Source organism: Salmo salar, chromosome 12 (genome assembly GCF_965601325.2).
Source record: "Salmo salar chromosome 12, fSalSal1, whole genome shotgun sequence".
In the NCBI taxonomy this organism is placed as follows: domain Eukaryota; kingdom Metazoa; phylum Chordata; class Actinopteri; order Salmoniformes; family Salmonidae; genus Salmo; species Salmo salar.
In genome coordinates, this window is record NC_138302.1 from 39,649,382 (window position 1) to 39,676,089 (window position 26,708).

The following is a 26,708-nucleotide window of genomic DNA, read 5'->3' on the forward strand; positions in this document are numbered from 1 at the left end:
CTGCAGTTGGGTGTAGGTGAGGTGTGTGTGTGTGTTGCAATGTGTATATTGTTACAGGTGTTTTTGCATGTGGGCTATGTGGATATGCATAGTACTTGGGTATTCAGGTTCACTTAAATAGGAGGGAACAGAGTGAAGTGTGTGTGTGTGTGGGAGAGAGAGAGATAAATAGATACTGATGGAACAGTCCAACAGAAATAGATACGGAGACCTAGATTTGAGACTACAAATCCCAAAAGTCGGGCTTTATTGAACAGTCACGCCTCCTTTGTCTCGTGCAGCCTAAAACAGTCTTCGCTACTTACCACAGCCACAAAGTCATAAACCCCGCCTATTTCTACCATTTATCTTTTTAAAATCTGAGATTAAACCTAACCCTAACCTCAACCCTAAACTTATGCCTAACTCTAACCTTAAATTAAGACCAAAAAATATATTTTTGTTTTCATGATTTTTTTTGGTGATATATTGACTTTGTGGCTGTGGTAACTAGTTGAAACCCTAAAAATGACGTGGATAGTTTAAATGCCTTTGACTGATCTCCCTCTACCCAATGAAATCGCTCTTTGAAATTAGTTTTTTCGGCAACGGGATGGCTTTTCGCCAGCTCAGAGAAAGTGCCACGACTCCACACTCAGCGGCTATTCAGAAAGAGTGAACATTGGTGGTCGGGGTAAGAGATTCTTTATATAAAAAATGTATGAATCATTTAAAAAGAATAGGAAATGGTCTTAACTGAGCGTAGTGTAAGGAACAGTTGTATCGTAACCCAGCCTCGTACGAATAGACAAATGCGTGTCGGAAAATGAATTGATAATTTTTCACATCGAGAAAAAAAAAATATGTTCTTGAAACTTTGACATCGGAACTATTGTTACTTTTCATGATACAATGTTGCTTGATCTTTTCGGGTTGAAAGAATAGACAGTATTGATTAATGTTTGGGGAAGCCTACTTTTTACTCATTTTTGGTGCCCTATTCTAATGAACTGCATCTGTAGACCCAGACTAATGTATATGTTTTATATTAAATAGTCTGACCAAGTGACGTCTCAAATATCATACGTTTAGCATTGAGATGCATTTTAATGGCTGTATTGACGGTATCGGGATAGCCTTATCTCCTCGCTCATATTCTTGAGTTAAAGGGCTCAACATCAAACGCATTGAGATGCTGCGGTCAATGAGTGATCAATCAACGGGCTCTAATGATGGTTGTAGGCCGTCTCTGGAGGACACGTAAGTAAGGACACTGGAGTTAAGTTTTCTTAGCTAGAGGCAACTAAAACAAATTGTCCATTTACATTTATTTCGTGTGGAGGGGATGCTAGATGTTTTAAAACTTAAAACACTACATAAGAGAATAAGGACCAGTATATAACGTAGGCCTGCCTGTGGTGAAACGTTTTAACACTGCATAAACCTATTCTCAATAATATTCTCTACAACGCTTTTTAAATTATTAATTGTTTAACTGTAATGGGTAGCATATTTGAGGTACTGTATGTTGTATGATGCCAATAAACTTTGAAACTGGCAAGTGGTCAAGTAGACTATAGGTAGAAACGTTAGGGCAACTGTACTCTTCTTGTTACATAACAAGAGAGGTACATCACAAGGGGTTAATTGTTTGTAGAGACACGTAGCCCCTTGTACACTCTGGAGAATTCCGCATTATCTACAGTTAGGGTAAATGTCTGTAGTGTATTTTGATACGTTGGGCATTTTTACATTAGAATAATTAGCTACAGATTGTTACACCAGATAATGTGATTTATCCAATGGTTTTTGGTATCCATTACTGGGAGTGACAGGTTAGGTACTGTTTGTTGTAGTACCGATATTTTTCTACCATTGATTGAGACAGGTGGGTCCACCCCAAAGTGTCATGATGAGACTTACCTGTCTTGGTCTAAGAGAAGATTTGAAATGGACAAGATGGCGGCGTACATATTGTTGGATGACTTCATGGAGCAACATTTTTGTTTTAATAGCGAAGCACTTTCTAAATTCAAACCCACCATCTGCAACTGGACACGGACATTTTAGAAGATGCATGTTTGGCTGAATCGAGAATGAAAATAGTATTGTCAAATTCTCCGTGCAACTCCCAGTAATGGATACCAAAAATATTTGGTTAAATCACATTATCTGGTGTAACAATCTGTAGCTAGACAGTGCACACCCACGTGTTTAGGTTTTGTTTCATAGCATTATTAGAATGACTAGTTGTTGCCTATTACAAAACCGATCGATTGATCAGTGACCCTATTTATCTATAGGCTAATGTTGATGTAAATCAATTGTTTGCTCCTTTAGGAGTTTATTTCAGTTTGATCGAATGCCTCCGAATCATCTTGTCAAGTAATTTTCAATTCAACACTAAAGCATTTTATCCCAAAGTATCAGTTTTAGAATGGATACACAAATGCTTGTATTCCATTAGATTGCTACTATTGCTTTCTGATTTGATTATGAGTATTTGACTATTGAAGAGGGAGAAAGCATTAAAGTCTTCACTCCTTTAGAGTCAGCATTTTTTTCTTCACCTGAGGCCTTGTTTATGTCCTAAATGGCACACTATTCGTTATGTAGTGCACTACTGTTGAACAGAGGGCCCTGGTCAACAGTAGAGCACTACATAAGGAATAGGGTACCATTTGGTACACAGACCTTATCGACTGTATAGAGTCAGCATTGCCTCTCAGGCCTATGAGTAGCTGAAAGCCCACTCTTGAAGGACTCCTTCTCCGGAATGGTTCCTGGTCAAGTAACTCACAGGGAATTTGTGCAGTGCAACTGCATACAGGTGTATCCTCTGTAAACTGGAGACAAAGTGCATTTTTTTTTTACATGAACGTAGTTGGGAAGGGGGGCGGGGTGGGTATATGTGTCTTTTGAGGATGTTGCTTAACATGAGTTCTCTTGTGGATGAAAAGTTGCATGCTGAACTCTCTGTCCTCTGTGAGAACAGCTTTTTGTCCAGGGGAGAAATTAAGGGCTGTGAAGCTTTTCTCAGACATCTGTTTTTCTTTAACCCTACTAGAAGTTCAGGAGCTGGTCGTATAGCTATGGAGAGATTGTTTTTACCCAGAAAAATTTGGTCTACCTTTACCAATGTAGTGACCGGAGTGTGTGAGACGCATAAACCCTATCCCTATTTTTGCCCATCCTCAACATTATTCCCTCAATGTTAACCTTTCCTCGAAGACTCCTACCAAAACTGAGCCAGTAAAAGAAGAAAGCCTAACCCTAAACTATAAGAATCTGGTTACTGTTATAAAATCCCAATAAATTCATCAATGGAAAGGTAGGTGACTGTTAGATTAGGTTGATAATCAATTACTTAATTTTGAAAAGTATGCAAAGGGTTACAGATTCAGTAAAATGTATATTTATTGTGATGAGTGCCTTTCGTGTGTCTGTCATCTCCTGCACCGCATGGGACGAATAGCCTACTGGTATGAACCTCTCAACTTCTGCGAGACACTCATGCGTGCCATCTCTACTCCTGCTTGTGATTTTCCTATTTGACTAATCATTGTAATATATTACATCAGTGAGCCAGCCAACACATTTTTCGAAATAAATGAAGGCTTTAAACATTACTACACATGAGCGAGCACATTTTTGGACGTTTTGCTACCAGCATCAACTTATTTTTGCTTGTGTAACTCTTGTAAATATTCTGAAACCACAAATATTTTAATTTATATCGCCATAGATCAGCATTCTTGATAAACCAGAAAAAAGGAGTTACATTTTAGCGGTTACCGAAGTTAGCTGGCTAACTCATTGATCCTTCTCTGTGAAATGTCACTCTGGTAGTTGATAAATATATTGAGGGGGGGAAACTAAATCGTGAACTGGCCGTTATTGAACCAATTTACTAAACATTATGTTGTGACTTTCTTGATGATTATGGCTCGCATCCTTTGACACCTAGCTAATCGCGACCTCTACTTTGTTTTGTGCTAGGCTTTGCGGAGGGACAAGATAAAGAAGGAAAAGGCATGGACGTTTACGACCCCCAAACCCTCGGCTTCATGGTCTTTGGTGGATTCATGGTAGTCTCCGCCATCGGCATTGCTCTGGTCTCCACGCTCTCCATGAAGGAGACATCGTACGAGGAGGCCCTGGCCAAGCACCGCCATGAGCTGGGCAAGTCTGCCCAGACCCAGCTCTCTATGAAGAATAAGAAGAAGAAGGCGTTGGAGAACAAGAGCAAAGCCAAGAAGAAGGAAGAGCGGCCCAACGGCAATCTCCCAGAACCGGTCGCAGAGTCCGCTAGCGAGCCCGAACCCGAGCCTCTCGCTGCCCCCGAGCCTGAACCTGAACCAGAGCCCATTGCTACACCGGATCCTGTCATGGTCGCTTGTGCTGCCCCAGTGGCCGTGGAGGCCGCTGCCCCCTCCCCGAAGAAGAAGAAGAAGGTGGCTAAAGTGGCGCCGGCCCCTGCCAAGCCTACCGTCGTCCCGGAGACCATCGCCAAGGAAGTGCCCATCATGGTCGTGCCACCTGTGGCGATTGAGGTTGCCCCGGTGACTGCCGCACCCACTCCAGTGTCCAGTGACACTCCCACCGCACCCGTTGCCAAGGCAGAGGAGCTCAAGGCTGAGGCACCTGCTAAGAAGAAAAAATCCAAAGCAAAGGCTGAGTCAGGTTGGTAGTAAATAATTGGCTTTGATCACATTTTTACTTGATTTTATTTATATGATAACTCTTAATATAAAACTATTGCAATTCATGTACTCTATAAATGAGGATTGGGGTCAATTCGAATGACATTTTAAATGTTTTGGTATTTTAGTCATTTAGCAAATGCTCTTAACCCTAATTGATCTTGTAAGTTGCTTTGGATAAGTGCTTTACTTCAGGGCACATTGACAGATTTTTCACCTAGTTGGCTCGGATTTGAACCAGCGACCTTTCGGTTACTGGCCCAACACTCTTTACCACTAGGATACTTGCCAAATTCAGTTAAGTCAATTCAGAAAGTTAATTTAATATTTAGGAATGAAAAAACTTAACATGAATAGATTCTCCTTTTTATGTTAATCAAGAAGTCATTGAAAATAAATGTTTTTTTTTTCAATTATTGAATTAGAAATTCAGATTTTTCTATTAGAAATTTACCCCAGCCCTGCTAACAACCACTGCATTCCTAGAGGAAGTTGTTAGCTCAGTGTCTCTCTAGTGAAGCATTGGTATTATGATGAAAGGCCAATTGAAAGCAATGGGTTCTGGTTGTGGATTAGACCCTATGTCATCTAAGCTGAACAAAAAATATAAACGCAACATGTAAAGTGTTGTTCCCATGTTTCATGAGGAGAAATAAAAGATCCCAGAAATGTTCCATAAGCACAAAGCTTATTTCACTCAAATTTCGTGCACAAATTTGTTTACATCACTGACAGTGAAGATTTTATCCTTATTGTTACACAGGTGCACCTTGTGCTGTGGACAGTAAAAGGCCACTCTAAAATATGCAGTTTTGTCACACGACACAATGCCACAGATGTCTCAAGTTTTGAGGGAGTGTGCAATTGGCATACTGACTGCAGGAATGTCCACTAGAGCTGTTGCCAGGGAATTGAATCTTCATTTCTCTACCATAAGCCGCCTCCAACACCGTTTTAGAGAATTTGGCAGTACGTACATCCACAGACCACCTGTAACCACGCCAACCCAGGACATCCACATCCGACTTCTTCACCTGCGGAATCGTCAGAGGGGTGCACCCATGGGGTAGCTTGCCCAGTCATGTGAAATACATAGGTTAGGGCCTAATACATTTATTTAAATTGACTGATTTCCTTATATGAACTGTAACTCAGCAAAATCTTCTAAATTGTTACATGTTGCGTTCTAATATTTTTGTTCGGTATAGAATTGAAGATCACATGGCCCTTCATTCTCCCAAGACCTCCCCCTCTAACCATCCCAACTTATTTTTTGTTTACTACTAGTCTACAGTAACTCATACAAGTAAGAAACAATCAAGTAATTCATCAAAGTTACAAACTGGTCATTCATCAAGTAATAAAGTAAACCATCCAAGTTATAGGAAAGTATGTTTATTATTCAATTTATAAACTATTAAGTCATCCAAATGATAGGCAAGTAGTTCAGCCTGTAACCCCTGACATAGGGAACTACCTGGCACACGTATCATCCAACTCACTCTCTCTCCTTGTAGTGGTTGCTGCCGTCGACTCTGCTGATGCTCCCCTCCTCCTGCCATACAAGACTCTACTGTCTACTGTGAGCAGCATGACATTCAGCGAGGGAGAGGCCCAAAGGCTCATTGAAGTGCTCAGTGACAAGGCTGGCCTCAACTCCTGGCAACTGGTACAGTATTCCCCTCCAGAATGACACTGACTGACACACGCAAGCATTAAACAGTGGCCCGTGGCCAAGCCACCTCCGCATTCCCTTTAGTAGAAATGCAGGCATACAGTGCATTCGGAAAGTATTCAGACCCATTGACTATTTCAAATTTTATTTTACAGTCTTATTCTAAAATGTATTAAATACATTTTTTTCCTCATCACATAATACCCCATAATGACAAAGTGAAAATAGCTTTTTAGAAATGTTTGCAAAAAAAAAAACATACCTTTATGTACATAAGTATTCAGACTATGAGACTTGAAATTGAGCTCAGGTGCACCCTGTTTCCATTGAACATCCTTGAGATGTTTCTACAACTTGGAATCCAACTGTGGTAATTTCAATTGATTGGACATGATTTGGAAAGGCACACACCTGTCTATATAAGACCGCACAGTTGACAGTACAAGTCAGAGCAAAAACCAAGCAAAAAAATGTCTGCTGGATTGTGTTGAGGCTGAGATATGAGGAAGGGTACCAAAACATTTCTGCAGCATTGAAGGTCCCAAAGAACACAGTGGCCTCCATTTCTAAAATGGAAGAAGTTTGGAACCACCAAGACTCTTCCTAGAGTTGGCCGCCCGGCCAAACTGAGCAATTGCGGGAGAAGGGTCTTGGTCAAGTAGGTGACCAAGAACCCGATGATCACTCTAACAGAGCTCTAGAGTTCCTCTGTGGAGATTGAAGTAACTTCCAGAAGGACAATTATCTCTGCAGCACTCCACCAATCAGGCCTTTATGGTGAAGTGGCCAGACGGAAGCCACTCCTCAGTAAAAGGCACATGACCACCCGCTTGGAGTTTGCCAAAAGGCACCTAAAGGACTCAGAAACCAAGATTCAACTCTTTGGCCTAAGTGTCATGTCTGGAGGAAACCTGGCACCATCCCTACTGTGAAACATGTTGGTGGCAGCATCATGCTGTGGGTATGTTTTTCAGCGGCAGGGACTGGGAGACTAGTCAGGATTGAAGGAAAGATGAACGGAGCAAAGTACAGAGATCCTTGATGAAAACCTGCTCCAGAGCGCTCAGGACCTCTGACTGGGGTGAAGGTTCACCTTCCAACAGGACAACAACCCTAAGCACACAGCCAAGACAATGCAGGAGTGGCTTCGGGGCAAGTCTCTAAATGTCTTTGAGTGGCCCAGATTTGAACCCGATTGAACATCTCTGGAGAGACCTGAAAATTGCTGTGCAGCGTCGCTCCCCATCCAACCTGACAGAGCTTGAGAGGAATGGGAGAAACTCCCCAAATACAGTTGTGCCAAGCTTGTAGCTTCATACCCAAGAAGACTCAAGGCTGTAATCGCTGCCAAAGTTGCTTCAACAAAGTACTGAGTAAAGGGTGTGAATACTTGTGATGTTTCAGGGTTTTTTTTCATCTAAAAACTTGATTTTCCTTTGTCATTATGGGGTATTGTGTATAGATTGATGAGGGGGGGACAATTTAATCATTTTTAGACTAAGGCTAATGTAACAATGCGGAAAAAGTCAAGGAGTCTGAATACTTTCCGAATGCACTGTATACATGCATAAATAGAAAGGAGCAGGCGTTTTCTGAGACAAGATTGAGAAACCTTGGCTACGATTAAAATGACTCCGACATGATTGTACATGGAATATCTTTTGTCTGAGTTAAACAGTCATCACACACACTTCTAAACACCAGAAGCCTGAATTAATTAAGCTTAGCAACATTTCAAGTAAGAACACTGTAGCTTCCCCCCCCCCACCCTAGCCTTTCTCACTTTAACACATTATTTTAATATTCTAAAGTTTCATTTTCCTAGTAGTTTTGGAAGCACCTTTGTTCCGATATTTCCCAACTGAGAGGTTAAATTGACTGTCTCCCAAATGGCACCCTATTCCCGATTATAGTGCACTACTTTTGACCAGAGCCTTATGGACCCTGGTCAAAAGTAGTGCACTATATAGCAAATAGGTTGCTATTTGGGGTGTAGTCCTTCTCTGGCTTGTCTTAACATCAACTGTAGCCGATTCAATGGTGATCAACCTGTGTCGTATTGGTTAGGCCTCTCAGAAGGGGGATCCCACAGCTGCCCTGAAGAAACAGCTAGAGGAGAAGGAGAAGCAGTTGTCTACTGAGCAGGAGGGCGTCACTGCCGCCAAGAATCGACTGAGGGAGCTCACCAAGGTAAAAGATCACAGGTCCAATAATATCTTTATTTTTCTTGAAGTGTACACAAATATAAAAGCATTGGATGGGCTACTGGGTACTTTCCACCTTTTTTTCTTATACCAGTCGTGCCATTTCAAATCAGTGAAGGGCACACTTTGGGAGGAAGGAGAGATAATTGGTTAAACAAACATCCTACTGACTTCCAGGCACAGGGTACAATATAATACACCTTATTTGACTAATGAAACCGCATGATGATAAGTTGATGAATTTAATTAACTGTGTTAGTACTGGGCTAGGTAGCATCTTAAACAGGTCTTGGCCTCAGTGCAGTAGGCCAGGATTTGGTAGCTGGTGCTTACAGTAACTATCTCCCTGTGGTATTTATGCCACTGGCTCACACTGTGCCTGTTGGAACACTCAGGAAGAGTAACAGATTAACAAACCCCAAAAAAGGGGCAGAACAAAAATGTGCACCCCAGGACACCGACATTAACCAAGTGTTTTTCGCTGATGTCACTAACGATCCCCAATGTCCACACAGGAGCTGAGTGCAGAGAAGTCGAAGACGGCGAAGGTCGAGACCCGTCTGAGCTCAGAGCTGAGTGCTCACACTCAGGAGATAACTGCCCTCCAGGCTCGCATGCAGGCCTCCTACCAGGACCACGTGGCTGAGACCCAGCAGCTCAACCTCAAGGTCAGTTCGCGACCCCATAAACATCAGGGTCGTGTTCAGGTGAAGTGATTAAAAATGTACTGAACAGTCCTGACAGAAATGCAATGAATAGAGCTTACTTGAGTCCTGACTCCACATCAGAGGCATGTCTGTTCTACACAGTGTTTCCATCTGAACGTTCCACAATGTTCCTGTGCTTGACTGAATATGGAGCTTCTGCTACCACCATTTCCTTTTTGTGTGATATTGACAGCAGCCTCTGAATTTGACAGTAATAACATATTGTGACCCCTAGGTAAACATTTGAGAAACTATTAACTGTCTGCAAAAAAATGTATGTAAATGTTTTTTTCCAACACCTCCATACAGATAGTGAGCCTGCAGGAGCAGCTGGACAATGGCCCAGTCGCTCAGCTGGCCCGCTTGCAGCAGGAGAACTCCATCCTCAGAGACGCCCTCAATCAGGCCACCAGCCAGGCCGAGAGCAGGTAGATGGGGGAAATTGACAATACAACTCCTATTCTCTATTCTATGGAGAAATCTGAGTCTTGTTCAGTGGGCACCCAATGTAAACAAATTGAGTGAAATAGGGTGGAACTACCTGGACTTTTCCCAATAAGTCATCAAGTCTCTCTCTGTTCTCTTTCCACCTCCAGGCAGAACGCGGAGCTGGCCAAGCTGAGGCAAGACTGTGTTCGTCTGAACCGGGACCTGGGCGAGAGGACAGAAGCCCTGCAGGCTGACGATGAGCACAGGAAGTGCCTGGAGGCCAAAGTGGCAGCTTCAGTGGAGCAACTTGCCCAGTTCAAGGTGAGCGGAGTAGGGTGAAGTTGCCCCCCCCCCAATCTCCACTGCACCCAAGAGACCTATAACCTTTCATTTGATCCAACCACAATGGAGGACAACAGTTGAGCAAGAGGTGTGGCCTTGCATTCCTCCTGTTTTATCTTGTTTTGTTGGAAGGGGAAAAAAGTATGCATTGTATGATTTAAAAGTTGGGAGTGCAAAACAAGTTGAGAATGTAACAACTCGGCATCATGATTTGGGCCCAAAATGAAAACCTTGGCTTTAGTCAATTCAGTTCACATGCATCTGTGCACTTCTGGTCCAGTGGTGGACAACATGAGGACATGGGTGTCAATTAATTTGGGACTAAGGTCAGTCAGTTTTTTTTAATCTAGAACAGATGTGGACAACTGAGGCGTGTTCAAGTAGGGAGAAAATGTGAGTTAAATGTGTTGCATAATTACAGATATTTTTGTTTTCCATTCTCTGTTTTGCTACAGTGTGCCTTACTAACTTTATTCATACATCTTTTAGAATGGAGACAAAATATTTTTCACTTATTGTGTTTCTATACTCCTTTGCAAAATTATAGCTTTGATTCCAGTCTGTTTGTGCTTTTGTCAACTCCTGTCGATGTAATGTCAAACAACTGAGTTGACTGAGCATGCACAGACTGACATCCAGGCTACCAACTAATCTACAACTACTACAAACTACTTAACCCCCTAGAGTCGATTTCCGCAGTAACACTTGTCATAATATGCCATAACAGCTGGCATAACTTGTCATAATATGGTAATAACACTATCATTACCCATGTTTTTACACCTGTTGAGACATATATTGTGTTATTTTAGGGTTATGACACCTAATTAAGTGTCAACGTTTCTGCCAAGAAGTTTCATTTCATTTGAAAGTTTGTTAAATCCTTTTTTGTTGTAATGAATTCTTTAGTCACACTTTTTTTCTTCATATTTTAAACAACTTGTAGAAAATAAAGTATGACACTGTCATGAAATATTGTGACCGTCCTGTGCCACTATACTTGGATGAAGAAAATACACTGACAAGAAGCATTATGACTGTCAGAATCCTATAAGCCAGATAGGCCTATTACATACATGCCCTTATGTCAATCATCAGTCAAAAAGAGGGTGTCTTGTCCTACATCAATATGTGAGCAATTACAATGTTAATTTAGTATGGTACATTTATTTTAAATTTGTATATATAACAAACGTACTGTTGACACATGTATGGTGTAATGGAATGTTTTGCCTTGTGTGGTAGGTTTTGTGGGTTGTGACACTCTTATGTAGGTGTCATAACCAGCCATAAAATAACGCAATATACTGTATGTCACATCAGGTCTATATGTGTTATGACCGTATAACAGTTTATGGCAAGTTATGTCAGCTGTTATGACATATTATACAACGGATGGGTCTAATGCTGATTGGTTAAAACCGTATTCCTGTCTATTCCACACATTACCACCGGCTAAATCTGATGTTAAAACGCTTATTTACTCTGTTCCATCTGACTGCACAATCCACTGTCTCATCAACCCAACCAGGCAATTTATAAACTTGATCTCCACTATAAAAAGCATCTAGACATTATCTCACTATAAAAAGCATCTAGACATTATCTCACATTTCTTTTAGGCTAGAACTTTAACTAGGTGCGTCGTTGGAGCATGATAGGATGGAAAGAAAGGTTCAGCTTTCTCCGTTTCTTACCTTAACATTTTTACATTTACATTTTAGTCATTTAGCAGACGCTCTTATCCAGAGCGACTTACAAATTGGTGCATTCACCTTAAAATATCCAGTGGAACAACCACTTTACAATAGTGCATCTAAATCTTTTAAGGGGGGGGTTAGAAGGATTAACATTAGAAATTATTCCACAATGCTGACGATGGATTAACTCCTATAGATGTATTATCACCTATGTCTGCAAATATTGAGGCAGCTTATTCTAATGCTTACCCTATAATAATACACAGCTCATTGCGCACGTTACGCGTCATGAAATATGTTGAGGCAGAAAGACGGTAGCCTAAAATTGGCAAAACGGAAGCCGATTTGAATGAACATGAAATTGATGTGAATATGATTGACCAGTTTTAGATACACCCGTCTAGTACAGAGTCGGGCCCCCTTTGCCTCCAGAAAGATCTGAGTTCTTTGGGGCATGGATTCTACATTCCGAAACGTTCCACAGGCATGTTGGTCCATGCTGACGCGATGGCATCGCGTAATTGCTGCAGTTTGGACGGCGGTACACCACCACCCCCAGCCTGTACCGTTGACACCAGGCAGGTTTATGGCCCGCCTGTTAGGTTGCAAGATTATTGCAATTCGAGCTCTCATCAACAGGAGTTATTTTCGCCCACGGGACGTTTTGTTTGTCGCACCATTCTCGGGAAACCCTAGACACTGCCGTGTGTCAAAAGCCCAGGAGGGTGGACATTTCTGAGATCCTGGATCCGGCGTGCCTGGCACCGACGATCATACCACGTTCAAAATCGATTAGGTCACTCGTTTTACCCAGTCTAACGTTCAATCGAACCGTAACTGAATGCCTTGATGCCTGTCTGCCTGCTTTATATAGCAAGCCACGGCCATGTCACTCCCTGACTGGTGTGGTGTACCAGTCTGTATTTATATTTTAGTGCATTCATCTCGGTTTGAATATGAAGCATCTCTTTATCCTTTGCAGCGTTGTATTTGTAGTCCACTTCGTTCTGAAGTTATCGGTGGTCTCCGAGAAACCGATAAACGCCTTGATTCTATGTTTAGCGAAAATACTTTATTTTCTAAAGGCTCACTTAGCTGTTCTACACGTGGTCTAAGGCAGTCGGTTATTAACAAGCATTTAAGTGCTACTTTAACAATGGTTTTGGGACCAATGTTCTTACGATTTAACTTAGCCTTGAGATGCTTTTTGGAAACTGGGCCCAGGTCATACAGTGGGGTATTCCAGAAAGCAGGTATATTAGCCAGCTAACTTTGCTAAGCAAGCACAATTAACTTTTGATTTCCTGGTTGATTAAGAAATCTAAATATGTATATTGGTTGTTGCTGTCAAGTATTTTTAAGTCTATATTTCCCAATGATTAAGGTATTTCAAGGCATTTTTGGCAAAGTCATTGATACAGCTTTCTGGAACAGCCCCAGATATCTTATATAAGGAATATGCATGCATAATAGATGCATTGCACCTGGTAATAAGCTGTTGCCATGCTCATCCACAGGCGTGCCAGGCGGAGAGCGAGCAGGCCTGGCAGCAGAGGCTGGAGGAGGTGAGCCAGAAGCTCCAGAAGTCCCAGGACACCATCAACACCATGCAGGCCCAACTAGACCAGGCTCAACAGGAGGCCAAAGCCTTTGCCGGTCAGTGGACCCCACCTCTCACTGGTTACATATAACGTGCTAGTCTCGCTAACCCAGTCACTCTAACCTCTATTTTAACCCTAACATCACAGGAAAAGCCTTGCACTAAGTGGGACAGCTATGTTCCTGATACCTTATTATTTAGATTTGCTTTTAGATTCATACTCTCTACTCATTGGCAAATTTCTCTTTTTTTTAATCATTTTTTTTGTATGGATTTATAAAAATGTCTGACTAGGCTCTGGCTTTGAATTGAATAAAACTTTGATCTCCACAGAGCTCCAGGAGCGCATGGCCACCACGGAGGCCAAGCTGAAGGAGCACTTTGCCGAGCTGGAGGACCTGAAGGCCCAACAGGCAGTAGTGTCTGCCCCACTGGAGTCTCCCATAGAACCTCCCCCCAAGGAGCAGGAGACTGTGACGGACGGTGTTACCGAGACCCCCACTGCCACCAATGTAATCTCCAAGGGCCTGTTTTTTTTCTCCCTCAGCTGCAAATAATTTAGGCAGTAGACCCAATTCCAAATCAACCCCTAAGCAGTCTTGTAGATCGGAAATGATTTGGATAGGTGTAAGCAAGATGGCCGACATTCCACCTGTCAGAGTACAGGTGGAGCTGTACCCATATTGCTTACAATTCCGATACTTTCAGATCTACCTGTTTTGTCAATGCTCGGGGGCCTCATTTATCAAAGGTGCATGCACACAAAAAAGACTCAACCTTGTGTGCGCCAGTTTTCCCGCGAAGGTTGGTATTTATCTATTCTTGAAATTTGGACGAAAGTGTGCGCATGTCCACGCAAATCTCAGATCATGAGTATTCACAACTTCTGGTGGTTGATCAACTGTATTGCAAGCAAATTTTGTTGTTTTGGAGGAAATGGAGGTGTTTAATGCACAGGAATTATAATAATGGTTGGCTAATTAAACACATTTTAAATGTAGGCCTAATGATTACACAGAGTAATTTGCCGTTAAGAAGATCGCTGGAAAGATTTTTCAAATATTCTATGTTGAACTATTGTCATTCTCAATGGATGTAAAAACAGACTTTGTTTACTTGCTGTTTGAGGTGAAGAAAAAAATAATCAGAAATCAGAAACATTTGCGCACAGGCTACTTCTATGTGTAATCAGGTGCGTGGATTTTTCCCGCTTTCTATTTTATTTCTCCAAAAAAACACATTCTGTGACGTGCTCAGTTTTTTGGCAGCATGAAGCTTTCATTAGACCAATGAAATTGCCAAACGGGTTAAGGTCAAACAACTTTTTTGTTTACTGTTTAGATTCAATCGAGCGCTCTCAAACTTCCCATCATTCTGATTACGGTAGTCATTTTGTCACCCTCATCATGGCAAAGACACGGAGAAATGCATATGATGCAGCTTTCAAGTTGAAGGCAATTGATCTGGCTGTTGGAAAAGGAAATAGAGCTGCTGCACGGGAGCTTGGTCTTAATGAGTCGATGATAAGACGTTGGAAACGGCAGCGTTAGGAATTGACTCAGTGCAAAAAGACAACTAAAGCTTACTGCTAATTATAATTTTTTTGTTACAAGCCGTATTTCGTTAAAGCCCGTGTAAAGTTAATTTGTTTCAATGTACGGGTAGGCACCTGCGGCTTATAGACATGTGCGGCTTATGTTCAAAATAATATTTTGCAGCCTCCACTCAGCAGCCTCCACTGTCTAAACTATACCAACGCTAATTTCGAACATATAACAGATTATATAAATGAAGTAAAGTATGATGTGGGAGAATGGGTGAGTTGATGAGCGAGGGGAAGTGTACGATGTACCAATTGTATATGAAGAACAGGACGGGCCATTCTATTGCGTTGATCTAATCTCAAAATGCTATGTACCCAATATCAGTCCACCGACTCCAAGCACTCTTATCAGTCTACTCTGGTCTACTTGGAGTACACAGTAAATGCATGCTTAATTTACAATGGCAAGAAGACCAAGAATGGCTGCACATGCTGCGTTAGCATTGCTACAAAATCTGAAAACGATTTATGGTGTGGAAGAAATTAATCATGACGTGTCTTATTATTCTGAGCTTCAGCCTGAACCTACACCTCAGACGCCTAAGCGTAAAAAATCCAGACTGGTGCGCACTGAGCAGGTGTGCGCGCCACCACCAGATAAAACGGTGAGACAGGAGAGCGTAAGGGACCACACCCATTTGGATAGAAGAAGCCGGCGACAGTGCTACGGGCCGATTATCAGCACAACATGTAAACACTGAGGGCATATCCCTTACATCGCAAGCAAAATACATATTCATTATAATGCCATTATTGCTTGCTGATTTTCGACTTTATCAAGCTATGATGTTTTCATAATTGAAGCAAGTTTCGACGAACGTGCGTCTAGCTGTTTGGGTTATTTCATTTTTTTTGTCATAAAAAGCTGTTACCGCGTTCCAACATGCTTTCCATTTCATAGTTGTAACAAAGGCACTCCACAAATAAAATTGAATGACTTAATTTTTTTTACACACACCGCCTACCTACAGTAACATAAAATAATGAAAATGCTATTTTGTTTTAAAAATGTGTTGCAATGTTACATAAGGCCTTTAACTTTTTGTTGTTGCGTATACTGTATATGAAATATTACATTGTTAGAATGACCGCTCATTAGCTTGAAGGGGGGTTCCTCGTGGCCCAGAGGTTCTAGTGTTAAACCACACGTCATGCTCAGAGGTTTAGTCTATCCATCTTGTTTCTAAACAGGGTAACAACTCCGCTGAGGTTGAAGAGCTAAAGAACAGGTACGTTGAGTCATATTTCTGTTAGATACCATGTATCGAATCTCCGTATCCAACTTTCTCTACCGAATGGGGATATTTATTTCTCTCCCTCTTTCAGTCTGATAACCAAAGAAGGTCAGGTGGCCGTTTTAGAAGAGGAGCTCCAACAGCTGAAGGTTGAACTGGAGCTGGTGAAATCTTCCCAGACTGAGGATCCACAGGTCAACGGGTATGTTCACTTTTACTGGGACACCATGTGGCCTGGGGTTGGTTAAGCCAAGTGGTTAGCGCCGCAGTCCTCATCGCATGTCTACAACTGTGTCCTTGTGGGTTCCAATTCCGCTCCCTACTGCTATTATTACACATCTTGTCTCATCTCACTTAGCTGTCTGTCTATAACTATACTACAGTCTCTGTTCTATTACATATATAAATACAAAAGTTGGAATTCCCACTCTTCGGGAAATAAAGTTTATTGGTGCTTTATCGACTTATGTAGACCAACAAATGGGAAGGATCCCTGCCCTGCCCAAAACCAAAAACAATCAAATATGGTCAAGAATCTGAAGTCATAATCATTCCATAAAATGTTTAAAAACAAAGTTTTGTTTTTCTGGCACATCAGTGTGAAGGAAGAGGAGGCGCAATCATCTGTTGAAGAACAGCTCGACAACACGGCAGCGATCGAACTCTTACAGAACAGGTATGGGAGGAATCTGCTATTTCTATTCGGTTCTAATTCTGTTAGGAACTATTCACTTTACTTAGCCGGTAAGCACAAATCTCCAATGACAAGCCTATTATTCAATTATTGGCCCTCTAGGGACGAAGTACTGCCTGTGTTTGTTAATTGGTTAGTTTATCATTGACTAGACAGTGAGTTCACTCACCTGGTGTCCCAAGTCTGAAGAATAAAATCAGGGCAGTGTTCAATAGAACACAATGTTGTGTAATGTTCAGATAGTAACACTATGTACACACAAAGGATAAGGAATCACATCAGCTCTATTCATGACAATTTTATCTGCAACAACATTTGCTTAGTTCTGGCCCTCTCGGACAATAATTGATTAGCCCTGTCTACTATGTAGTGCTTTAAATAAGTCTGTCTTACTGTATCACAACCTAATAACTCAGTTTTCCCATGTCAGCCTTAAGGAAAAGGAGAGCATCGTGACGTCCCTCGAAGAGCAACTGCAGACATTGAGAGCCAAGATGGAGGTGAAGATCACCGATGCTATAAATTAGCAAACCTGTTGGCAACTTAGAGTTCAAATTCAACATTGCTCTCTTACAATCCTATATTTGTGTATGTACTATATGTTCCATTCCACAGCAGAAGTTCCCTCATGGGACAAATGTATTATAAAGTTATTTGAATTGTATTGAATCTGTTGTGCAGGTGGAGAGCCCAGCAGACACAGAGCAGCTTCAGAGCAGTCTGAAGGAAAGGGAGAGCCAGGTGGCCTCGTTAGAGGAAGAGCTCAAACAGCTGAGAGAGGAGATGGAGCAAGGGAAGAGTGCAAACGCTGTAAGTCTTCTATTCTCTCCTGTGTATGCGTGCTTGGTGTTAAGCCTTACTGTTACTTTGTAAGGCCTAGATTTAGTCTTACTGTGTAAAATGTAAGTTTTATACATGTGCTTTTGTCAGATGAAAAACTTAACCTTTGGCAACTTGAACTATGCATATTCTTTCAATTCCCTAACACAGGAGTCCGGAAGTGAGACGGAAGCCGAACAGCCATTTGAATGGTATGTGTCCATTCCTAAGTCTTTAATTAAGCACTTGAGGTGTATTATTTGACCCCATAGTGCATGCATTGTCTAATTGAATGAGCAGGGTTGGGGTCTATTCCAGTCTGTTGAATTGGATATGGTATTTCCCCATAGGAATGAATTTCAATTCCAGAACTGGTACTGGAATTGATATGGACTTTTCCCACTTCCCTGCTAATGAGTGTTATATTTTCAGCCTTGAGAAAGATTCCCAGATGCTATCTCTGGAAGAGGAGCTACAAAGGCTAAAGGAGGAAATGGAACAAGTTAGGAACAAAAGCAATGTAAGTTTGAGGGTTTTGCCTTGCTCAAAGAGAGGTATGCTTGTTGCCCCTTGACTGTGTTAGCTTAGCTGAATTCTGCTCTACCCTATAGGATCTCCGCGAAAAGAACTGGGCGGCAATGGAAGCCTTGACCGCTGCTGAGAAGTTGAATGAGGAAAGACTGGCTGTGGCGAAGGGTGCGCAGGTCAGTGGCATGCAACACCCAGAGTCTTATATATGCGCTCTGCTTCGTGCTACCTCCTGATCAATATTGGCCAATAGGAGGTCAGGGGTCTTCCGAATTTCCAAAAAGGCTATCTGAATGGCTAAAATTGGAACTAGAATTCAAGTTTTCATGAATGAAATGCTCAAAGACAGCAACATGTCTGGCACTAAGGTTGATTGAACTCTAGCTAAATACTCTGGCTACACTCCCATTGACAAACACTGTTGTGAATACGGTTTGTGTTGATGGCTTTCATGATACTTTGCATCTATTTGTAGCGCGTCGCAGAGGAAGCACTGAGCTCGTTCCAGACAGAAGCTCAAAAGGCTCTTCAGATGATCTGCCCTGACGTCTCTTTAGGAGCTGAGCAGGTAAGTTAGTTGGGTTTGCAATCGCCGACACAGACTTGGAATTGGAAAGTGTATTGTTTTTCAAATGATTATTCTCCGCCACAAAGCTTGTTAAGTGTGGATACCCTTTGCTAGTCTGAATTGGAGCTCATTCCTTATTTATATACCCAAACGTTACCAACAGGGTGGTCAGTAATATATTATGTTAACAGGAATGGATTTGGAAAATAAAATCACTCTGGAAACTTGTAAATGGAATTCCCCTTAAACATGATTATACCAGCAGCCATTTTCTTTCCAGCTCTGTAGTTAAAATGCCTCAATCACTAATTGTAACCATAAGATGCATGTTATTCTTTACAGAATAACTGGTTGGAGTTACTCATCCAGAAAGCACAGGCTACTGAAATTCCACAGAGCCAAGAAGTTCAGCAAGAGAATTTGCAACCCACAGACTCTGAGGTGAGGACCCTGTGTTTTACCCCGGTATAGTGTATACATTGCATTTTGAAGCGACCAACATTATTGTAAAGTTGGACAGCTTCAAAATACCAGTAGAGGTTCCTCTACACCTGTTGCTATAACAAGACATTTAGTTGCCTACTGCTGACCATTACTTACATGTTTGTCTCTGAAAACAGACAACAAAAGTGCATCTTAGCTTTTCCTGCCCTGGTGTTTCAGATGAGCCCCAGACAGCCATGACTGTGTGCTTGTTTTCTCTTTAGGAGCTTTTGTCAAAACTTGGAGAAGCCGAGGAGTCTCAGAAAACACTACAGGCGGAGTGTGAGCAGTACAGAACTGTCTTGGCTGAAACGGTAAGTCAATCTATGGTCCTGCATGTGAACATGGTCCTCCCTGTGGCTCAGTTGGTAGAGCATGGTGTTTGCAACGCCAGGGTTGGGGGTTCGTTTCCCACGGGGGGCCAGTACGAAAAAAAAGAATGAAATGAAATGTATGCATTCACTACTGTAAGTCGCTCTGGTTAAGAGTGTCTGCTAAATGACTAAAATGAACACTTGACTTTCCATCCAACTTCAGTCTGTATGAGGGGGACACAGCTTGACTTTGGTGTCTGTGATAAAACCCTGGTGTGTCCCCTAAATGGCACCCTATATCCTACTATGTGCACTTTATATGGAATAGAATGTGTAATACAGAAGATGGAGTGACATGAATAATGTGTAAGCTTTATTAAAGTAAACAGGCAAGAATCACTAGCCCCACTAACATACTTGTACTCCTGCTTTGCACCTAGAAGTAGGTATTATGATAACTGCATTCCCACATTATCACACTTCCTTTAGGAGGGCATGCTGAAAGACCTTCAGAAGAGTGTGGAGGAAGAGGAGCACGTGTGGAAGCTCAAAATCGTAGAGGCTGAGGAGCAAGGGCAAGCAGTGAGTTATTTTTCTTAAATTCTCTCTCTCTGGTCTTACTGAATAGCAGCAGACATGATGGTTTCCTATAAGATGACTTGATATGAAGTTAAAAGCTATTTTGTCTTGCAGGCTTTGGATCAGGTGAAGGTGTTGCAGCAAGCTGCAGAGGATATGAAGATGAACAATGAAAGCACAGACCAGGTAGAGCTTTAGTACCGGTATTGGGATGGGGATGGGTGTATACAGAGCTCAATCTAAACCTTAATATTTGTTGGATTTACTTCCAGTCACAGACTCAAGTAAACCAATAAGACCTTTTTTGATTGGTTTTAGTTTGATATTAAAAAGTGATTTATTATCCTGTGTTTTGTGCAGCTGAAAGAGCAGGTGATGCTTCTGGAGGCCCAGTTGGAGAAACAGCTGGAGTCCATCAGCTTTAGCCAAACTTACGCCGAGGAGGTCGCCCAGGTAGGCCAAACACGCCATTACACCTGGGTCATGATGTTTTCACTCTGTCATTGTCACGTTGTCGTCTGTGCCTAAAGGACACAACCTACGTTAAGCTTTTATTTTCATTGATTTTTATTTTGGATTAGGATCTCTTTTAGCCCACCAGGGGCTAGTCTTCCAAGTGTGGCAATACAGTTGTCTAAACACAGATTTTACATCGTTAACATCCACCTATATGTATTATTTGCTACTTGGGTTGTCCACTGATTGCTTGTAGCTACAGTCTACATCTTGTATGCCTTTGCAGCTGAAGGCCTTGTTAACGAAGACCCAGAGCCAGCTGGAGACTGCCCAATTGGAAGCACAGAAGCAGGCCAAGGAACTTTCTGTGGTAGGTTTGACGCGCCAGTCGCCATTTTAGTGCCATAAAATGATGCAATTTCCACTCCAGCAGTTTCCCTCAACCACAGCTCTAGGATCAGATTACACTAACCTTTGCCATTTATGCTTATGAAAATATCTGATCTTGTATTAGTGGTCACTTCTACCAACTGTATTACGCCCTTAGAGGCAATGATCTTTGGCCTCTGTGAACAGCAGTCTGAGTTCAGAAGGGCGCAACGTTCTGATAGGATGATCTGTAGAGTTAATGACCGCTCAATTTGTGTTATTTCTATCTGCAATGTTCAGTATGTTAAGTGAAAGCACCCTACTGAGGGAGACCCAGGGCTTTGGGTGCGTCCCAATAATATTTCCTTCCTCCTGAAGGGTGCATTTGTTCACTACATCCTACAAATCTAAAAGCATTGGCTAGTGGGAGTTTCCACCATATTTCTTATACCAGTCATTTCTTTTCAAATCAGGGAAGTGAACAAGTGCACACTTTGGGAGGAAGGAGAGATAATTGGAGAATTGCGACATTGCCTTTGTGTTGAGCGGCAGATTGCTTCCTGTTGCAGGTCAGACAGCAGCTGAGCGAGACGACGGAGCACGTGCAGAGCCAGGAGGCCTCCGAGTCAACACAGGTCAGGGTGCCTGACAGACGGGGTGCACCCTGCACAAGCTAGCTGAGAACTATCAGACTCAGAATGTATTCATTGAACTGACTACAAGCCGCAATCCTGAATGGAAACGATAAGCACCGTGTAATTTTCAGATTTGTGGTGCTCATCTTCATTTTCGGCTGTAATATCCCTTTAAGCACTCGGCTAGGGCACCCTACCAATGTAGTGTTCACTTGCAAACCGTTCACTCGCATATTAGAGACCAACCCGTATTTAAATAATAATGTGCGGCATGATGGCACACTAATTATGCCCGTATACAATAAATCATATTTATATTATGACACATATTTGACTTCATTCAAATCAGAGGCAGCAGAATCACACCACACCTATTCAGTCTGATAGTTCTCAAAGGCAGAAGCTTTTGCTATACACTAACCACACTGTATGTGCTTTCTAAAACAAACGTTTTACAGCAACGAAAATGCCTATTTTAACTCTAGTTGTTGTCCTCCTTGCATGAAACTGTATGCGTGTGTGTTTGTTTACTGAGTTGACATTGGCGTTGTGCTATGCTCTGAGGTGCTGCACCAGTGGCTGTTGTAATACTTGTGGGAGGGGGAAACAGCCAAACGCTAGCACCCTTCAAATGTATTTTTCAAAATGCCAGAGCTCAGTAGTGAGTGAGGTTGTCTTTGTTGATGCTTGTTTCACCTGAACCAGAGACTGCCCCTCAGGAGTCTACTTGTTCTAACCTAACCGTTTGGGTGAGCCTCTGCACACTGTGGTGTAGGGCTGGCCTATACGCCACCACGTTGTGTCCTACGGTACCCCCCCCCCCCCCCCAAATGTGATCTATCTGGGGGGTGTGATTTGGCTGACCTGTTTGTGTGTATTATCTCAGGTCCAAACCCAGCTGGAGCAGGTTACAAACAAGTTGCAAACGGAGGAAGAGATGAGACAGCAGCTGGCCGTTGACTTTGACCAGGTAAGTCATAATAAAGACATTCTGCTGAAACTAAGTTCGAATCGCAATATAGCGAGCATACAGCTGACATGGTAAGAATGAGGTTAGAGGTGCCGGAGATTGGTGTAGAAGTATAAACTCCCAACCCCATATAGCCCTGTCTCGGCCACCCTTTTGTCTATGCCCCTATTGTCTCCATCTCTACATTTTCAGCTGTGCTGTCCTAAATAAAAAAATAAACATGTAAGGTTAGAATTCCTATGTCCTTAAAAAAAAAAAAAAACATTAGATAAGTGTTAATTGATTCAATCTATTACTTAATGCATTCCCACAGTATTTCTGCTGCATCTTTCATCGTTAGTTGGGCACCAGTGATCACATCTGGATGAGCACAGTAATCGTACAGCTTTTTTAATTCAGTCAGCTCTCTCAATACAGTACAACTTTATTGTCCAATGTGAATTGGACATTCTTATGTTATTCCCAACATCCTTTGGCTGTCAGTCTTTATGTTTGCGATGTATTGCCAAAGGCATATTTATTTCTATCTAAGACCGTTTATTTAATCTTTGCTCTCAAATCTTTTTGCTCTCTCCTTGCAGGCTCAGAAGTGCGTGACTGACCTACAGACACAGATGGACCAAATGAAGGCAGCAGGAGACTGCTCCACAGGTGAACTCAAGGTGCTTACCCCCGTCTTTGTTTATTCCTTTACTCTCTACCTCTCTCACCGACATGGACTTCATAGGTCATCCTATTAGATGGCTTAGGAAAGCTGCTTCCGACTCAAATATGCTACCAACAGACTCCGACATGGTTCTGTAATGGCACACCAAACTGGACCTGCTTGTGTGGTGGTGGCAGTGGCGAACCGTGACTATAGGACCTAGGTCTTCAGAGGGACCAAAAATCTTCCAATACGTTATCAAACCCAAAAAATCTAGAAAGTAACAGAAAACATAGCATCACTTAATGCGCCCAACATTATATATTCTGTAATCGGACCGTTCTAGTGAAGGAAGAGCAATACTTTTTGATGACTTTAGGAATTAATCAAACAGGCCTGGCCGTGCTTTGGGCTGCCGTACACACAGCATGGACACATGACAAACAGTATAAAATATTGCACTGTTTACACAACTTATAGTAGCCAACACCTATCACCAATAGCGACAAATCAAAGGTGACAGGCTCATGGTGCTGAAAGGACAGCGGCTGTAATGATTGTGCACTGCATGGCGCTGAAGGAGAGAATTTTGGTCAAACATATACAGACGGGCGACAGCAGTCTCACACAGCATCAAATAATGTTAACGGTTAAGCAGCCCATTCACTCCAGTAGGCCCCATGAAATCATACCAATACAAAAGCACAACCATTTCAGGTCCCAAATGAAATGAATAAACCAGCTATTACTTCCCATTGTTACTAGCGTTAGCGAGGGAAAACTACTGCTTGCAACACTGGTTATTTTCTCTCGTTCTGTTCTTTAAGTTTTTCTGGCAGACGATAACCTATTAGTGTATTGCCGTAACCATTATGAATTCATTACCTCTTGCACTCTCAGTAGTAACATGTCTAGGCCTTCTCTCAATCAAAAAATAAATAAAAAAGGCCCACACATTGCAAGTCAACATGTGATTGGTTCATTCCACTGTCACTCCAAAATTCTGCTCTAATACAGTTGAATGGCAGAGGCCTTATGTCCTGCTTCTAAAGGCCTAAGCAATGGCTGGCTGAGCTAGATTTTTCTATCCAGAGAACCCCAAAAAACCTGATTTGGATAAAAAAATTATATTCAGGATTAAGCCTTCTCTTTAACACAAACTGAAGTGATTAAGTCAGAATATGATGAAAAATAATATACATTTTTATAGATCCCTAGGCCTTCTCTGAAGACCGTGATTGTTCCCCACTGCATGGTGGGAAATTGCTGGCTTTATGCCAAATCCCAAATTCATAGTTGCCATTGTGAGTCCGGCAGCTTTTAGTAAAAAAAAGAAATTGGGGTATTGCCCCACTAATTACCTGGTAATTACTTCTCGGTCACAATTGTTACCAGTTTGGTTCAATGATTAAAAGTAATAACCAGAAAGTACAAATCATTTCCAATTGGTAATTTCACAATAAATACGACAATTACCAATAAAAATGCAACCTTCTGGCTTCTGGTCTACTTATCTAATCTTTAGGCTACCTCCACTCTCCTTTGATATTTAAATAAATATTTTAAGAATTAGAATAACTTTATTTTGTGTGTTGTCTGAATGATCCAGGAGAGGCTGGAGAAAGAGAAGAAGCTAACCAAGGACCTTGGCCAGGCGGCCACTAAGCTCCAGCAGTTGCTTAAGGCCACCCAGGAGCAGCTCGTCAAAGAGCGGGACACCGTCAAAACCTTGCAGGGCCAACTTGTTGGGAAGGTAGGCCAACCACACTGCACCACCTTATTTAGCAGGCCCACCACAGCTCCTAGACCTACACTGTGTGGGTCTTTCATGGAAAACCCCTTTCCCATGTTTGGGTTTCAACTGAATAGGGGGTAGGGGGCTCAACTCTTTTGGTGGTATGTGGCTATATTCAACAGAGTATAATGGGCCTTTGTTAATGCTCTGCAGATCCAAGAAGTATGCACTTTGCTGTAGAGGCCTGATTCCGACTTAGGAAATTACGCCTTTCCTACACACACACACACACACACGTATGTGGACACCCCTTAAAATGAGTGGATTCAGCCACACCTGTTGCATAAAATTGGGCACACACCCATGCAATCTCCATAGACAAACATTGTCTTTACTGAAAAGCTCAGTGACTTTCAACGTGGCACCGTCATAGGATGCCACCTTTCCAACAAGTCAGTTTGTCAAATTTCTGCCCTGCTAGAACTGCCCCGGTCAACTGTTATTGTGAAGTGGAACTCCATATTGATGTTCATGTAGTGTACCTTTTTTTTAAGGTGCATAACAGGCTTAGGAGGTGTGGTTAAAAGCTGAATAACATGTCAGAACACTATTTTGGTATACTGTACATCTCTAGTTGTCAGTGGCTTAGACTTGTTAGGGCTGTTACTATTTATCAGATGATCTTTAAATGTTTCTGGACAGTGATTATTTAAAGTCCTTTGTTTTTGGTACTTTCTCTCCACCAGGAGGAGCCCGAGCAATCAAAGGAAGGGACATCCGTCTAAGACCAAATGAACATCCCACAACTTTCCAAAATGCCTTCATTATTTTACTTATTCCTTTTTTCCCCTCTTTTCTCTTTTACTGTAGTTTGTAGTCAAAAATGATCATTTTGTTAAGGGATGGGGAGTTCAGAAGCGTTTCAATATTGTATGCCTTTTTTATTATTATTTTGGAACCAACAATCAATTGAGGGGTCTCTGGCTTTGTCAGGAACTTTTGTTTATTTGTCCTGACATTCCCAGAACACGCAGCGGTTCAGTGTTATTGAAAAGGGGAATTGCCTGTGCGTTAAACGTGCAGCAACTAGTGCAATCACTTTCTTGTTGTCCTTTTGCCTGTCCTTTTTGTATGACATTGGAAAGGGAGGTTATTTCATGGTACGCAGACGCAATACAATGTTATGCCTTATATTTTACGTAGTGGGCTGCTGACAAATGTGAGAATTTGTAACAAATAAACTATAGATCTATTTGGGTGTGTTACTGTTTATTGCACAAATGCGTTATGGAAAAGAGGAATTATTTGAGACACACAATATGCAGTTAGACTGTACTATATGTTAAAGGGAAAGTTCAGGATTTTACATTAGACGTTCCCGTGGGCAGGGGTCCATTCTGGTCTGCGTGTGATTGAGAAATCATTAAATGTTTGCTTTCCAGCTAACATAATGGAGACTGTAGTTCCCACGGATGTGTAGTAATGGATTACATAATCTTATTTTAAAAAAGTACTAATAATCAACCCTGATTTCCCCACAGAAAGTAATGTAATTTGCTTAGTTGGATTACTTTTCCAGCATTGCTGTCATTAGTGACCCCTCAAGACTTCTCACATGTTTTCAACTCAAATTATATTGTCCTCCAAGGGTGGGTGATGTCTTTTTGTATTCAAACTGGTTGAATGAATAGATAAGGCTTCCAAAACAAATCCACCTGGCACACAGTTGTCTGGA

The 26,708-nt window shown here is 41.9% G+C and overlaps 1 protein-coding gene across 5 annotated transcripts; it reads left to right on the forward strand.

Annotated features, from left to right (window-relative positions):
- Positions 1-516: 516 nt before the first annotated feature.
- On the forward strand, positions 517-26,227 carry rrbp1b (ribosome binding protein 1b). Of its 5 annotated transcripts, none has more exons than XM_014131126.3 (29): positions 517-673; positions 3,979-4,662; positions 6,200-6,351; positions 8,425-8,547; positions 9,077-9,229; positions 9,578-9,696; positions 9,865-10,018; positions 13,257-13,395; positions 13,673-13,851; positions 16,134-16,171; positions 16,269-16,379; positions 16,776-16,853; positions 17,302-17,371; positions 17,553-17,681; positions 17,862-17,902; positions 18,123-18,210; positions 18,302-18,394; positions 18,694-18,786; positions 19,129-19,227; positions 19,494-19,583; positions 20,073-20,165; positions 20,277-20,348; positions 20,523-20,615; positions 20,881-20,988; positions 21,557-21,622; positions 22,509-22,592; positions 23,174-23,254; positions 24,848-24,991; positions 25,720-26,227. In XM_014131126.3, exons 2-29 carry the CDS (start codon positions 4,014-4,016, stop codon positions 25,756-25,758), a joined length of 3,378 nt encoding a protein of 1,125 aa, XP_013986601.1. In that variant the 5' UTR covers positions 517-673; positions 3,979-4,013; the 3' UTR covers positions 25,759-26,227. The 5 variants fall into 5 exon arrangements, with proteins under 5 accessions (XP_013986601.1, XP_013986599.1, XP_013986602.1 ...); XM_014131124.3 differs by lacking the exon at positions 517-673 and adding an exon at positions 1,093-1,239; XM_014131125.3 differs by lacking the exon at positions 517-673 and adding an exon at positions 1,096-1,239 and having other exon boundaries at positions 20,905-20,988.
- The last annotated feature ends 481 nt before the right edge of the window (positions 26,228-26,708 follow it).